Here is a 16,789-nt window from a genome sequence, read left to right as displayed (position 1 = left end):
GGCCAGGATATTCTTGGGAAATTAAAGTCGCCAGCAATAACAGGGTTGACGGAATTTGTGACAAAATTGTTTATGGATTGTAAGAGCTGAAGATTAGAATCATTATCAGTATCGCTTTGCCTGTATACAGAGGCGAGTGAAAAACTAAAATCAGAACTGGTAAATGACAGACAAACAGCGTCCACCATCTGACCCATCATTAAATCTAAGAGCTTGATCCTGTAAGTACCGGCAATATGATCAGCAACGTAAACACAAGCGCCGCCACCCCGCCTGCTAGGTCGATCGGAACGATAAATTGTATATCCTGGAATAGATATGGTGCAATCTGGAATGGAAAGCTTTAACCAGGTTTCGGTTATTAGAATACAGGCAGGTTTAACGGAATTCAAATAAGCAACAAGAAGATCAAATTTGGCAGGCAATGAGCAAATATTGGTGTAGACAATAGGCAAGGAAACGACGCTTACTTTTTTGGAGACGAGATGTTGACGATTGAAGGCACACCTTTAATACATTTGATTGTTAACTGCTTTTCACCTCTCTCGTGTCTGTCCTTCAGTTCCTTCCTTTTCTGCTCCAAAAAGTCGCGCTAGTCGTCAAATATCTTAACATTCCTAAACGGTCCAGTAAGAAGCTTGTTTTTCTGTTTTAGGATTTTTTTAACCACTTCAGGATTTCCAACTACGACCTTTAGCGGTCGGATTCTAGAGCTTTCCCCATCAGGACGACGGGCTCCCAACCGAAACACTGAGAGATTTAGAACGTCATTCGTTATCTGATGTATAATCTCCGTTGCCGATTGCTTATCTTGATCTGGATCAGACTCGGGAAGTCACTATGCGACTGTTGAAGGTTGTTTCCATTCTCTCCAACCTATTATTCAGCTCATCCAACTGTCTATCTCTTGCCTCAAGTTTTTTAACTAGTTGATCAAGCTTGACCTCCTGCTTGCTGCATTTACCGCAGAATATTCTAAATTTTTTGTAGTTTGCTGCGCGTCATACAAGAAGCTGCCTCTTTCGACAGCCCCACACAGTCGGCATGCAAGTCCCAGTCACAACCACTGCACTTAACACTGGGCCTTTGAGAAGACAGCGATGTATTGCACTCCTTACAGGACATCGCGTTTTATATTGATCGGTCCTGGTAGCGGCGAAAGTGAACGGGAGCCAGAAAAAGTTATACCTTTCCTTTTTTGAACGCCACAAAAAGTCGAACCGGGCTGGCGGTAATCAAATGTGTTCAATCTAAACAGCTAACTAAGAGTATTTTCACGCAATACACAACAGACGAAAGCGCGCAGGTGACCTAGATACATATGAGCGAGTATGAAACAGATCACTTAACTAAGTTTCAACAATAAGAATCAACCCGAGCCTTAGTTACACGCAAAAAATAATCAGAGCAACAGCACCGCCATCCGCACGCGTCGCGGCTTTCACAACAAATTTATTTTTTCTGCGGGCTGACTTGAATTAAAGTCTCTTTTCAGTACATGTTCTTTCCAATAGTAACTTTAAATAACAAAACAAAAAAAAATCATATACGGATATAGTGAACTCGAAAGTTGCATCAAAATTGGTTCGCTGTACAGTGACAGGGAATGCATTATCCATTGATCCATACGCTGCAGTTTTAAACTGGTATTGGGTGGCATAAAAACAAGTTTGATTTGGTTCAACGGAACATTGGGATGTGCTGGTCAACTTTCTACAAGAAGAGTAATTTTTCTGTTCTTATTCTTCAATTCTGTATCCCATTGGAGCAGCTCTTCGATAAATAAGTCAGATGTCATCCATGCTTTGCTGTTTGACCTGTACTTGACTGGCAGGGTCTTGTTTTTAAAATATCTTGGGTTTACTGACTTGCTGATAACAAAAAGCTTTCTCTTTTCTGTCCCAGACATGTTTACAGTAACCAGAACTGTTATTCGAACCTCGGACAATTTTCCACCTGCACACCTTTCTCCTTGAAATTTCAATGTCTTGTTTGTAGGGTTTAAAAATGTTCATATCAACTGAAACAGACTCACCAACAACTATTCCTCCAGAGATACAATTTCTCTTCTTGAAACGTTCAATGCCACTTCTGGAACACACAAAATCTCTTCCTTCTATTCTACTTCCCATTTTTTGCTAAAGAATTGGACTACTTATGGGAACATTTTCTTTTTTTTTTGGGTAAACCACTGTAAAAGTCCCTAATTGACGTCATCATGAGCTGACTTTCTGAGCCTTTCACAACTTGCATTAACTTGACCATAGGGCGAGAGAATCCTATCTTTTTTTCCAGGTAATGGAGACAGTTATTTTAGGCAAATTCATTTCACGACAAATGTCACTTTGCTTTTTACAAAACTTCTGGATTCTTCCTGCGTCGGTTTTTGCTCAGTCGAAATTGCGGACGTTTCGCCAATCGCTCTGAAGAAGCCAACAGAATCATGTTGCCTTCTTCAGAGCGATTGGCGAAACGTCAGCAATTTCGACTGAGCAAAAATCGACGCAGTAGGAATCCAGAAGATTTGTAAAAACCATTACGGAAGTTTCTTTGAAAAATTAAATATCACTTTGTTTCATACAACTTTTAAATTTTTGTATAACATCGTATTTTTCTTTTCCATTAAAGGTTTGTCATCAATATTTTCCACAAAATCTAAAATCAAAATAAAAAAATAATAACAAAACTAATGTGCTATGTATTTTAACATTTCATCGGGTAATTACCAGGGAACTCCCGAATAAGTTCATTTTATTCTCCCGGAAATTACCGGGGGAACCCCCGAAAAAATTCATTAAAAACGGAACATATATCTTAATCGTGACAAAATCTAGTTCACTGTATCTGAAAGTTTACTATATCCGGGTTCACTATAAACAGTAAAAATGTACATTTGTCTTATGAGACTTTTTGAGTGTATTTCAAAAAGTGTTCATTATAACCGAGTGTTCACAATAAGCGGGTTTACGATATCCGAACTCCACTGTAGTTAGATATTTTTAAAATGATAAAAATCACAAAATCGCCATCAAAATACAGGTTCTAAATTATTAAAAGGATGAGCATTTATTTTCCGGAAAAGTATTTCAAAAAATAAAAAATATATAATAAAATATAAAACAAATAAATAAAATATAAATAATAAATACGAAACGAGTGTAGAAAAATGGCTGTCGAAATTTAAATAAATCAAAGTGTTGAACAAGTGACTGAACAATTAATTAAAAATCTCATTTAGCCTAGACTCAAATCCTCACTGGTTTCCTTAAGCTCGTACACAACACAGCTTTTCGAAAATGAGATCGACAACTGAAGAATTTGAAAACGATCCCCGGCATAGCATGAATAACTTATATTTTCAGCAAGATGGTGCTGTTGATTGTGCGAGAATTTTTAAATAATAGATATTTTGGACAGTCCATTTTAAGAAGGGGACCGACCGAACTACGCACACGTTCTACATATTTAACACCATTAGACCATTTTTTATGGAACTATTTAAAAAGTAAAGTGTTCCTAACTGTGCCAAGGTCTCTGCAAGAGCTGTGTGAAACAATGGTAGATGAATACAGAAGAATAACTCTTGAAATGTTGAAAAATGCCGGAACAGCATTTGAACAGAGACTCTACTACTGCATGGAAGAAGATGGTAGTCATGGTGAGCACTTTATTTGAATTGTTGGGAAACGACTTCCTTAAAAAATAAAAATTAATTATTTTTTCTACTCCCGTCTGTTAAATACCTAATTACACACCGATCTAGAGTGTGGAAAGCGTCACTTTACCACGATTTGGGAGCAATCGGATGTTTTCGGAGTTGTTTCCCACGCCTTGAATTTTGAATTTTGTCAATTCTGACGGTCAGGTCATGTGTTCGTGTTGTTTTGCGAAAATGTACCCAAAACTAACGGTCCTAAAAAAAGTATAATATGCAACACGTTCGATAAACTTTTTGAGTCACTCGTTTATTAAACATTCGCTCCGCTCGTGTCAAATAAACTCGTGAGTCAAATACCGTTTACCGCATTAGTTGCATAATATACTATTAAAAAATCATTTGTCACACGGAATATATTTGAAAATAGTGAAAATATGCTTTTGCAAACAAAGTCGACGTGTTTCAGAGTTTTTATTTTTTTAAATAGCTTTGGAGAAAATATATCTGAAACCGTGTTATATTTTAGTCAAATTTAAGTAGGATCCAAATTATACAAGTAAGTTTGAAAAGTGTACCTGCTTCGAAAGTTTTCATTGCGTCCGTCGGTAACCATTGGGCCCACATCTTGCCGAGTTCTTTTTTAGCCATGGGATCGTCGTGGCCAAGGGCGGGAAAAACAAACTGCGACGTGAACGTCTTCCTAAGGAGATCCGTTAGATTCTGCATCGTCTCCATCTGTCGGCTTTCCGGCAAATGACGAATCGCTTTGGACAGGCCATCCCTGAAACGGACACACGTCCCTTATTAGACCTTCCGTGCAGTTTTAAAATTAAGTTCGGCCTTAAAAGTCGACGAACTTCGTGTTTGAATATATCATTAGCGCCGCATTGATTGATTTTTCTATAGAAAATTACCTTTTATCATATAAATTGATTTAACAAACCAGCCCGGAGGCATTTAAGCAAGTCACGCCAATTTCTTATTAAATCAGGGCCCGAAGTGATCGCATGTCGAAGAATACCCCCGTGTTAAAACCAAAACGCTGTAATTACAGTAGAACTGAACACATAATATCGAACCGCGGTTGAAATACGGCCTTTGGTGGACGATAACGGTGTGCCAGTTGCCATTTCATCGATTTTAGTCTGCATAGGTATTATTATAATGTGTTTCGTGATATATTCCACTTCATCATCAGGTATTCTGTTCGGAATGTCCGTCTTGTAATTAGATTTGTCTTGACCGCTTTTGCCGTGGAATGGGAAGACAAAAATTCATAGCAAAATCTATCTAAGAAATATTTTTCGATTGCAATTAAGTTGACCTGATGATTTTTGAAAACAAACGATGAATATATATGAAAATGATTTTAATAACTAAGGATGATAGCGTCAAACTCCTTGGTGTCACCTTGGACGATAATCTTAATTAGAGTGCACATATTGATGTTTTTTGTAACAATTTGTAACAACCATGGTGGTTAAAAACACACTTAGTAAGGACAGTTACACTGTCGGGAAATTCTAACCTGGGTTTTTAGGCAAAAAAATGCAATTAGAATTCTATTAAATCTCCATTAGGGAGAATCATGTCGATCGTATTTTTCAAGTCTTCGAATAATTCCAGCACTTTCAATCTTTATATATTGTAGCCTTAATGAAACGCATAGAAATAAGGCAAAGTATATTTACTCAGAGATCATAACCTTCCTACAAGAAATTCTTCAGCGGGTGTCGTTTATATAAATAAAACTAAAAATAACGCTTTAAATCTAGAATTTTACAATCTTCTTTCAATAAATATTTAAGCTTTATTTTGTTTATTAATTTATTTATTGAATTGTACAAACTGACATGCTACACATACATAATCTTGTATTACGTGGTTAAATAAAGAAACTAAACTAAATGAAACTAACGATTATTAGCCCAAAATCCTAAAAAATGATAAAATGATAATCAAAGAACCTCGCTCTACCCCCCCTCCCTCCGCCCATTTAATATCTTTCAGAAAATCCAATGGACAAGTGTGCAGTTCTTTAAGCAAACATAATATAAATATAGCTTTTATAAAGATAACAAAAATATTAAAAGTTCGACAAATAAAATCAAAAGATATAAACTTTGTTTCAATGCTTGCCCAGAAACGTATATAAACTAACCATGAAGATGTTCTAACAAAACGAATAAAGAACATCATTATTTATTTTTCAAACAAGATTTTCAAATTTTACGTCATGAAAGTAAAGGGTAGAAATTGAATTTACTTGAAGCTTTATTTATTATCAACTTAATAACATAGAGTTGTTAAAAGTGGTACCCTATATTAGTTTTTAATTAATATTACCAACTTCGTAAAGACTAGGTGTTACTAACCAAAACTTATAACTAAAACGGGCAAGAGAAAGTACTGAAAATTATGTTTAAGATTCTAGAACGGCTACATTCTTGAATTTCTGGTCCCATTTTTTAAGAAATATTCTTACATTACAGGTTAAAATGGTGTTCATTTCAAGAATTCAAGTTGGGATAAATTAGACTCTTTCTCATAGAATAGTTTTACTCCTGCTCGTAACTTGGAAGTCGTAGAAAGGGGATCTTCATAGGCCATAGTCATCCATACGTAACCAGATTATTTTTCAAAAAACGGAATTTAAAATTCAAGACTGCGATTACGCCCCCCGGCGGTCATTCCAAACTTAAAATTAATTTTTAGCGTTTTCCCTCGACCACTATAGTTTTGGTTAGTTTTTTCAGCCCGGGTGCTTACGACAATTACTTTTCGAGATATGAGCGACTGTCCAACCCCGTTCTTGAAATCATTTTTTTTTTGCACTTTAAAAGACTAGATCCATATTTTTCTGTTTTAAATTGACAGTATGCTTATAGATTTTTAAATTTTATTGCTTTCTCCTTACCATGCGTACATAAAATTATTAGAAATAGCATTGCAAGCTTTAAATGGGCACCATAAATAAACTTAAAGAAAAAACAGACTAAAATACTATCAAACCCGAAACCGACTTCAAATTGTCAACTGATGACTGCAGTCAATAGAACCTGCACGTAATTTCAGTTTAAGCAAGGTTTTGTAAGACAATTCACAACAAAAACCGTAAAATGCAACATTTAATTTACGAAATAGGCAAATGTTACGCGCTTCGAGTTACCCTTCATTAGAGCGGCATTCCAGACGCTCCATCGCCACCACCAGCAGCAGCTTCGGTTCTATTTTAGTTTCCAATATGGCTTCCATCATAATGAACAAAGTTCTCCTGTCGATAAAGATTGTTGCTAACAGATATTGAAGCAATAAATGCATAATTAATGGAAAACGTATCCCGCTCCTAATACACTGCTCAGGAAATTTTATATTTAGTGGTGAAGTAAATGTTATTCTTGCTTGAATGAGGCAGATAGAGGAAGATAATCTTCTTCCCCGGTTTAGCTATTTTAACAAATTTGGTTTTATATTAATCTGGTCAAATAGATTGATATGTAGAAAAATCTAACGCTGATAACTTGAGCGATTTATTTAAGGCATTGGTAGCAACTGCCAGTAATAAAACAGATCCGTGGCGTTTATTATTTGTTGCCCAGTATACTATTAATACAATTAATAATTTTTTTCTACTCCCGTCTGTAAAATACCTAAGTACAAACCGATCTAGAGTGCGGAAAGCGTCACTTTGATATGTCAGCTTCGTTTCCCACGAATCCGAACCACTTCGGACATTTCCGGGATTTTACCGCGGAAATATATCCCACCCTTTGAATTTTGACGTTTGTCAATTCTGTGTGTCATGTCAGTGAATGTATTTGTGTTGTTTTGCGAAAATGCACCCAAAAACTAACGGTCGTAGAAAAAGTATAGTATGCAACACGTTCGGTAAACTTTTCAACTCACTTGTTTATGCTCGTGTCAAATAAACTCGTGAGTCAAGTGCCGTTTACCGGAATTGTTGCATACTATACTATTAACAAAAATAGCTTAGTAAGTAACCGACTTTAGAGACAAATTTTTCATCAATTTTTCTTCCGGTTACCTAGGAAACGAATGTGTAACAGAGATGCAGTTGTACGAACTGGAACACCCGGAAAGCCCAAATATTTGATATTTATTCTGCAAAAAAATAGGCTAAATGAATTAAATGAATTAAAGTGCCTTTGTTACATCAAATAGACCAACACAATCAAAAACCTTGATGTTTTTCCGAATAACCATTTCACTGGATTATATTTCTTATCTACTTACAGCATAATAATATACAATCTAGTAAAAAAGGCTTACATGAATGAATATATATTAAATATATTGGTTTTAATGTTGGGATTAAAATGTTCCTTAAATAGGGATGATATGGTCACGGTTTAACTAAATCAAATGCAGAATCACCTCTTAACCTCTAAACCTTTTGTAATTAAAGAAAAGTTCTTTGTTTTGATCCAAAGTCTTAATTTATAGTAGCTGCCATCGAAACCTCTTATCACTATACAAGCTTTAAATTTGTTAAGCTGTTAATTAAGTTAAGGGTTATTGTAGTTATTGAGAAGAAAGCAATGTTGTTTAAATCAGTATGTGCTTTACGAGCAGCACTAAGAAATTCAAATGAGTTGGGAAATTAAAGGTAGATTTGCTTTTCAATAGCAAGCCAATTTGCAAATAGATGAGAACGGCCGAATATGCTTTCTTGGGGTACTATTCCTCCTCCTATATGCCTTCTCTGGTGAGGTTGGCGACCAATATGGCAAAGTCTGCCTTATTGTGCGCTTGATGACGTAACTGATGTTTCTGAGCCACGATTTCTTCTTTTTGGCTATACATCTGTTACCCTAAATTTTGCCTTCCAGAATTAGCTGCAATTGTTTGGCGCATTATATGTCCAAGGTAAGCAAGGTAGGAACTTTTTTTAATTTCAATGAGATCAGACAAAAGCGACCGAGTGTTCACTCTTGTTAGAACTTCTTCGTTGGTTGTCCTATAGGTCCAGCTGATTCGAAGCATTCTTCTGCACATCCAAAGATCTCTTATTAACAGCACGAATTTGATTTTTCGAAAAAATAATCTCCAATTAATTTGAAGATTGTTTACAAAATATTGACAGCTCAAAGATCGGATAGCTCAGATGGATCTTAGTATGTTTTTGATTGATGATGTCCAAACCAATAAGACTCTTTGCCTCTTAACTAGATTTGTAACTCGTAACTGAACTAGGTGCCATTAAAAATTGGTAGCTAGGAAAGTATTAACAGCGATGGCCCGCGTTAGCAATATTCTTGCTTGCTACAACGTTGGCAAAGCCAGGATCGCTTCTAACTGAAACCCTATTGTTAGAATTTCGTTCCCCATTAAACGGGTTCCCAAAATAAAGTTCCTTTGTCATCTCTCAAATTGCCTTCTTATGCCGTTCATAAATAATAAACCAACGTTTAAGGAGCGATTTAAACCGCCGTTAACTTCGCGAATACATTCCTACGATGTGTTAAAATAATGGAAGACCCCGGGTACTATATTCTCGACCTGTTATTTTAAGTATCGCCAACGGTAAAGGGTACATTTATACAGGCAATAAAAGAAAATTGATTTTCTCCGCAGCAGAGCAGGCAGGATGTATCGCGTATCTCATTTCGTATGGAGATTGTACGGTAACGGGGTTTAGAGTCACGTGCTACTTGAAATTTTACAACCGCCAACAGGGGCAATTTCAAAATATTCCCGGGAAAGACAGCGGGAGAGGGCGACGATCGAACGGATAACGCTTTCCGCGCGTTGCCGGTACAACAAGTTTCGTCGGAAAAATAAGGATTAAACAAAGCTAAGCCGGTGTGTTTATCAGATAAACGCGCGAACCATATTTCTTTTTAACAAGATTGATCGGCGCGACGAAAGTTTTCCAATTAACCGACCAACGAGTCGCATTATCTGCAATGTTTTATGTAACGCCACTTTGGAAATTGTTTTGCAGTTAATACGTTGCCGGAGTCAACCCGCTCGGTTCAGCGATTTTCCGTCGAAGTTGACAAAGGATCCGCCGTTACTTCTGAATGTTGAATAATAGCAAATTGTAAAACACTTGAGACGAAGGCTCAAACCTTGACAGGTAATAGAGCTTTTTATTTCAAGAAGTTTCCAATTTTTCAAAGATTCTTCTACAGGCTACTGTAATACTTGACACGTTATAGAGCTTTTTATTTAAAAAAATTTCCAATTTTTCGAAGAATCTTCCACAGGCTACTGTAATACTTTTTATAAAACTTCTGGATCCCTCCTGCGTCGGATTTTGGTGAGTCGAACTGGCTAGTTCGACTCAACAAAAGCCCACGCATGTGCAATCTAGAAGTTTTATAATAAGTAAAGAAACTTCCAATTTCCACAGGCTACTGTAATACTGTAATAAGCATGAGGAATCCAGAAGTTTTATAAAAAGCAAAGAAATTTCCAATTTCCACAGGCTACTGCAATACTACTTACAAAACTTCGGTTTTTGTTGAGTCGAGCCAGTTCGACTCAACAAAAGCTGACGCATAAGGAATCAAGAAGTTTTATAAAAAGTAAAGAAATTTCCAATTTCCACAGCTACTGAAACTAGCTAGTTCCACTCAACAAAAACCCAACATGAGGAAACCAGAAGTTTTATAAAAAGTAAAGAAATTTCCAGAGGCTACTGTAATACTGTAATAAGCATGAGGAATCAAGAAGTTTTATAAAAAGTAAAGAAATTTCCAATTTCTACAGGCTACTGTAATACTGTAATAAGCATGAGGAATCAAGAAGTTTTATAAAAAGTAAAGAAATTTCCAATTTCCACAGGCTACTGTAATACTGTAATAAGCGTGAGGAATCAAGAAGTTTTATAATAAGTAAAGAAACTTCCAATTTCCACAGGCTACTGTAATACTGTAATAAGCATGAGGAATCCAGAAGTTTCATAAAAAGTAAAGAAATTTCCAATTTCCACAGGCTACTGCAATACTACTTACAAAACTTCTGGATTCCTCCTGCTTCGGTTTTTGTTGAGTCGAGCCAGTTCGACTCAACAAAAACTGACGCATAAGGAATCAAGAAGTTTTATAAAAAGTAAAGAAATTTTCAATTTCCACAGGCTACTGAAACTAGCTAGTTCCACTCGACAAAAACCCAACATGAGGAACCCAGAAGTTTTATAAAAAGTAAAGAAATTTCCAGAGGCTACTGTAATACTGTAATAAGCATGAGGAATCAAGAAGTTTTATAAAAAGTAAAGAAATTTCCAATTTCCACAGGCTACTGTAATACTGTAATAAGCATGAGGAATCAAGAAGTTTTATAAAAAGTAAAGAAATTTCCAATTTCCACAGGCTACTGTAATACTGTAATAAGCATGAGGAATCCAGAAGTTTTATAAAAAGTAAAGAAATTTCCAATTTCCACAGGCTACTGCAATACTACTTACAAAACTTCTGGATTCCTCCTGCTTCGGTTTTTGTTGAGTCGGGCCAGTTCGACTCAACAAAAACTGACGCATAAGGAATCAAGAAGTTTTATAAAAAGTAAAGAAATTTCCAATTTCCACAGGCTACTGAAACTAGCTAGTTCCACTCAACAAAAACCCAACATGAGGAACCCAGAAGTTTTATAAAAAGTAAAGAAATTTCCAGAGGCTACTGTAATTCTGTAATAAGCATGAGGAATCCAGAAGGTTTATAAATAGCAAAGAAATTTCCAATTTCCACAGGCTACTGCAATACTACTTACAAAACTTCTGGATTCCTCCTGCTTCGGTTTTTGTTGAGTCGAGCCAGTTCGACTCAACAAAAACTGACGCATAAGGACTCAAGAAGTTTTATAAAAAGTAAAGAAATTTCCAATTTCCACAGGTTACTCTAATACTATTTACGAAACTTTTGGATTCCTCCTTGTAATTTCGACCCAACAACAACCGACGCAGGCAGAATCCAGAAGTTTCGTAAATAGTCAGTTTCATAAAAAAGCGATAAGAATATGTGGCATTAAAGCACTAAAGGTCCGCCGGCTGTATCATGACGGTAAGTAATAAAACTTCATTCAAGGTGATCAGTGGTATTGAAACAATCTATATCATATATTAAATAGCAGACATACAATACCACCTGAACTAAAGTTAAAAAAATTAGAGGATAGATTGGACAGAAAGTCATCGTTCAGATAATTATTTAATTGATAATAAAAATTAGGGTTGAAAATAAAAGTATTTAATGAGATTTTGAAGAGCTTTTTCAGCATATCGGAAAGGATAAATCCCTGAGACAAGATCAAAACTGGTATAGGTTGTCAAAAGTCTACAAAGGGAAGTGAGACCATATCTATACTATATTTTTGTAACGGTTTAAGCGAAAAAACGTGAAATTTCATGAATAGAATAGAACAGATTATATTAAATTTACATATAGAATATTTTTTATTAAGTGCTGTCTGGAGAGCCCCAAGCATCATAGGTTTGTTCTTGTACTCTCGAGACGGGCTCTAACGAACCGAATTTGCTAAAGTGGAATAATGTTGAATAACGTTTAACACTAAACGACATTCACATGGAAATAGACACTTTTGTTAAAATTGTTAAATCCACAAGGTGCACTTGATTAAATAGAATGAACGGTTGATGGAGCAAATTCATTTAATAGTCGGTTATTAAATTTTAAGGAAAATCATTTAAAAAACATCCACAAAATGTTTGGAGAGCTATTTTAAATAACAAATTTATTGGTCATTTCTTCGACCAAAATCTTACTGGAGCCCGATATTTAAAATTCCTTCAAAATGATTTTTATAAAACTGCGTCGGATTTTGTTGAGTCGAACTAGCTAACGTTTCGCCAATCATCCTGTTGACTTCTTCAGAGCTTGACTGAAACGGGCTCTCATTTTACTCTGTACCTGCTTTTATATTGTGGCATAAACACGGTCAGGTGGATGTTTCTTTGAAAAATTTTCTTCAAAATAACTTACTCAGGCTGGTAGGCTGATTTGGATATTGCTCCGACCCATTTTGCTAGACAAGTACGTGAATATTTGAATAGGGTATTTCCCGTAGGTGGAAGGGGATGAATCGAATGACCTGCAAGAACTGCAGATATTATCACACGGGATATTTAAAATCAAAAATGTATAAGGAAAAACCACAAAGTCTACATGACGAGTGAATTTATGCTATATTTTTGTTATTCACTGTATAAAGCAAAGGTACCCCTTACCAATAATAATCTAATTAACAGTCTATTAATAAAGGGCCTTTCATTGATTGTTAATATAAAAAATAAATAAACAAATTGTTAAAGAGATTACTGAAACGTTGATGAAGTATTAATTATTAATATTAAATATTGATTATTTTCAAAGAAACACTTAAGTAATTAGAAATAATAGATAATCCCAAATCTAGAAAATTAGAAGAGGTAGTACCTAGATATTATCGGAAGAGGCTACTTTATGAATTGAATTACCCAATTCAATAAATTCTTCAATAAATTCAATAAATTCAATTCAATAAATTCTGGGAAAAAAATTGCCTGAAACTTGCACCCATCGACGAACACAAATTTCCATTTGGTTCCCAAACAAAACCGCCGTTTGTTTTGGAAGCACCGATTTCATCAAACAGCGACCCGCGAACCGGTGTAGTTTTGGTGATGATTTAGTATACACATTCAAACCGAAATTATCTACTACTACTTACTGCTTCGGGCTTTAATCCGACACCAGTCATCATAGCGCGGGCGGAGTATATCTTTATCTTTTAAAGACAATGTAATAACATCAGCTTATTCAAAACACTTATATAACATTTTATTTTTTAACATTTATAACATTTATTTCATTGCTTAAATTAACTAAAATGAAGGCTTTTCACGAACAACAATGAAAATACGATTAATTCAATTTTTTGTATGCCTTTAATGCCTAGTATCGCGAATTTTGTATTATAAATTATAAAAAAAGAGGGTACCTTACTCCAAAATCTTGTTTCCAAGTAATAGTATTGTTGAAACTTTGGTCGGTGGTGGTTTCTTGAAATGCCTAGTGTTAAAAGTTCTTAGCCGATTAAACTTAACAAAAATAATTGAAATGTGTCCAAATATGACTGCAGTTGGACAGGCAACAGTATTCCGATTTGTGCATGGAGATAACCGCGGCTCCATCAGTTCACCAACAAGAAATTGTAATAAATGAGGATGAAAAGACTGCCATCAGAAGAATAATACATTCTGAAATGAGGGACGTTGAAACCCTCTGGTAACAGGGAATAAAGACGGCATTGTGAAAAATGGAGTAAGTGTGTCGAACATATAATTCAAATAGAAACACTGTAGAGCAGCTTATTATTTCTCTACGACTGCTAACATAATATAAAGAATAAAATTTAAAAATGAAGTTGTATTGTGAGTAGTGGATTTTTTATAATAATGGTATATATTAGAAATTCATATTGTTCTTACTTCTATATAGGTTATTATTTACTTGATCTTAGAATAATTAATAATTATTTATATATAATCATTATTATATTAATTATTCTAATAAAGTGCCTGTAGTAACGCATTTATGACATTACTTTCCTTTACCAAACTCGCCTTTCTATTATATACAAATTAGAAAGACCCTTATTTAGGAACGATTCAAGGTGTGTAGGTCTTAAGAAATGAAAGACGGAATTTATCCAAAACTATCAATGCAATTTATCTTTACGATGTAACCTTTCGTTTTAAATTTACATTTTATTGCTCCCTCGCATTAAGAAAGCACATATAAAAAATAGTGTTGGCGTCATTATTCTAAGAAAACCAAGCCCGCGATTCAGAATAATCATCAAGCATCATGCTACTATTATATTAAAGCGGTTTAAAACGTAAAGCTCCGAAATTAATTTGGTTAAATTTGCTAATTCCGCGTTTCGAAACATCTTCGCGAAGAAGAAAGCGTTCGAATTAATCAGGAAAATTTATTCCCGAACGTCTATATAATAGCACCGCAGGGTGCCAATGGGAAACGAGATTAAAACTCCCGGCAATCTGTTTTAAAACTAACCAAGGCTTCGAAATAACCACTTTAATTGCAGCTCGTATAAATCAACTCAAATGCTATTTAACTAGTTAAAACCGGACCGCCTCCCACCCCCCCGGCCTACGCCTGCATCGGTAGTTTTCGGCAAAGTTTCGCAATACAAACCGAACGTTTCGGTTTCGGACGTCGATAATTTTATTGGAAACAAGATAAGTCATAATTACTCGAACTTTTCCGGCTCGAATTGAAATTGTTCTTTATTTCACCGGACGGGTTTAATGCGGAAGTTTTTATTTTCCGAAAACTTTCGTCGCTCGTTAAAAATTTACGCCACCGAAGTGGGATTAATTTCGAACATGGATTTTTCGAATTCGATAAAAAAGACGTTTCTAATCAGCGTTATCCTGAATTAATAAATATATTATGCAACAAGTGCAGTGTCATTTCAGTGTCAGTGAAAAATAGAATATTGTTGCCTTAAAATTTTATGAGATTTTTCACACAAGTTTGGCGCAATGTACCGATTTTTTACCATTAGTGTTGCTTCAGGTGTCCGTTTCGTGATCCTGGCGAGGATTGGAATTTACTATAGATAAAAAAACTAATAGAGTTGGAACGGAATTATCCAGAATTGTATGACACAAAAAGTATATGGATACCTGTTTCAAAAATTATATTTGGGTTAAAAGAGAATTACAACTTGAAAGTATGTAAGGGGTGTTTTTTTTCGTTGTATAGAACTTTAAGTTGCAATAAAACAACGATGGAATATTCGATTGACATGAATTTTATTTACCCGAAAGACGATCTTGTGGCATTACATTTTAAATATGATTTCTGGCATGTGAAGGCCACGGCTGGCGCGGATGTAGTCCAATCTGGACGTCCAATTTTCGATAACTTTTTCCAACATTTCTGGCCATATATCGGTAATAACACGGCGAATGTTGTCTTCCAATGACTTTACATAGCCCCACAGAAAGTAGTCTAGCAGTGTTAAATCACAAGATCTTGGAGGCCAATTCACAGGTTCAAAACGTGAAATTAGGCGGTCACCAAACGTGTCTTTCAATAAATCGATTGTGGCACGAGCTGTGTGACATGTTGTGCCGTCTTGTTGAAACCACATCTCCTGGACATCATGGTTATTCAATTCAGGAATGAAAGAGTTAGTAATCATAGCTCTATATCGATCACCATTGACTGTAACGTTCTGGCCATCATCGTTTTTGAAGAAGTACGAACCAATGATTCCACCAGCCCATAAAGCGCACCAAACAGTCAGTTTTTCTAGATGTAACGGTGTTTCGACATACACTTGAGGATTAGCTTCGCTCCAAATGTGGCAGTTTTGTTTGTTGACGTAGTTATTCAACCAGAAGTGCGCTTCATCGCTAAACAAAATTCGCTTATGAAAATCGGGAATAACGGAAATCTCGTTCTGGGCCCATTCGACGAATCTACGCCTTACTTGATGATCGTTTGGCTTCAATTCTTGCACGAGTTGGATTTTGTAAGCACGTAAACCAAGATCCTTCCGCAAAATCTTCCATAAAGTGGATGGACACAGATCCAATTCCTGTGCTCGATGGCGGATGGACTCATTGGGGTCTTCTTCAATGCTACGCTTTTTACAGCAGCAGTAGCTTCTTCTGTAGGCACCGTACGGCGTTTCTGGGGATGCGAGTTATCAATAAGAGTAAACGTGGTGCGAAAACGTTCCATGGTTAATCGAATTAACTGCTCTGATGGACGATTTTGTCGACGATAAAATGGACGTAGTGCGCGATACGTATTCGGCTCAGAACCATTATTTTCGAAATAAAATTGCACTATTTGCAAGCGTTGTTCAGGCGTAAGTCTATTCATGATAAATTGCCAAACCAAACTGAGAATGAATCACTTGACAGCTGTTAAATCGGTCGCCATCTTCAACAATAATGCCAACTTACAGTTCTATACATCGAAATAAAAACACCCTGTATTACCGGGTGAATATTATGTATATTGTGTATTATTAGATACTACATAAGTAATAGTATATTATGCAACAAGTGCGGTAAACTTGTGATTCAAGAGTTTATTTGACATGAGCGGAGCGATTGGTTAATAAACG

At 35.7% G+C, this 16,789-nt stretch overlaps 1 protein-coding gene across 1 annotated transcript in view; it reads right to left on the bottom strand.

Moving 5' to 3' along the window:
- Window positions 1–16,789, bottom strand: part of LOC132699407 (acid sphingomyelinase-like phosphodiesterase 3a) — a 232,527-nt gene that overhangs the window by 57,948 nt on the left and 157,790 nt on the right. The window contains exon 4 of the mRNA XM_060666085.1: window positions 4,234–4,439. Coding sequence (XP_060522068.1) covers window positions 4,234–4,439 — 206 coding nt within the window. The remainder of the gene's footprint in view (window positions 1–4,233; window positions 4,440–16,789) is intronic.

This window comes from Cylas formicarius, unplaced genomic scaffold, assembly GCF_029955315.1.
Source record: "Cylas formicarius isolate icCylForm1 unplaced genomic scaffold, icCylForm1.1 PGA_scaffold_3__17_contigs__length_32017465, whole genome shotgun sequence".
Classification (NCBI taxonomy): Eukaryota; Metazoa; Arthropoda; class Insecta; order Coleoptera; family Brentidae; genus Cylas; species Cylas formicarius.
The sequence above is the reverse complement of the archived record's forward strand: the minus strand, read 5'-3'. Positions and strand labels throughout refer to the sequence as shown.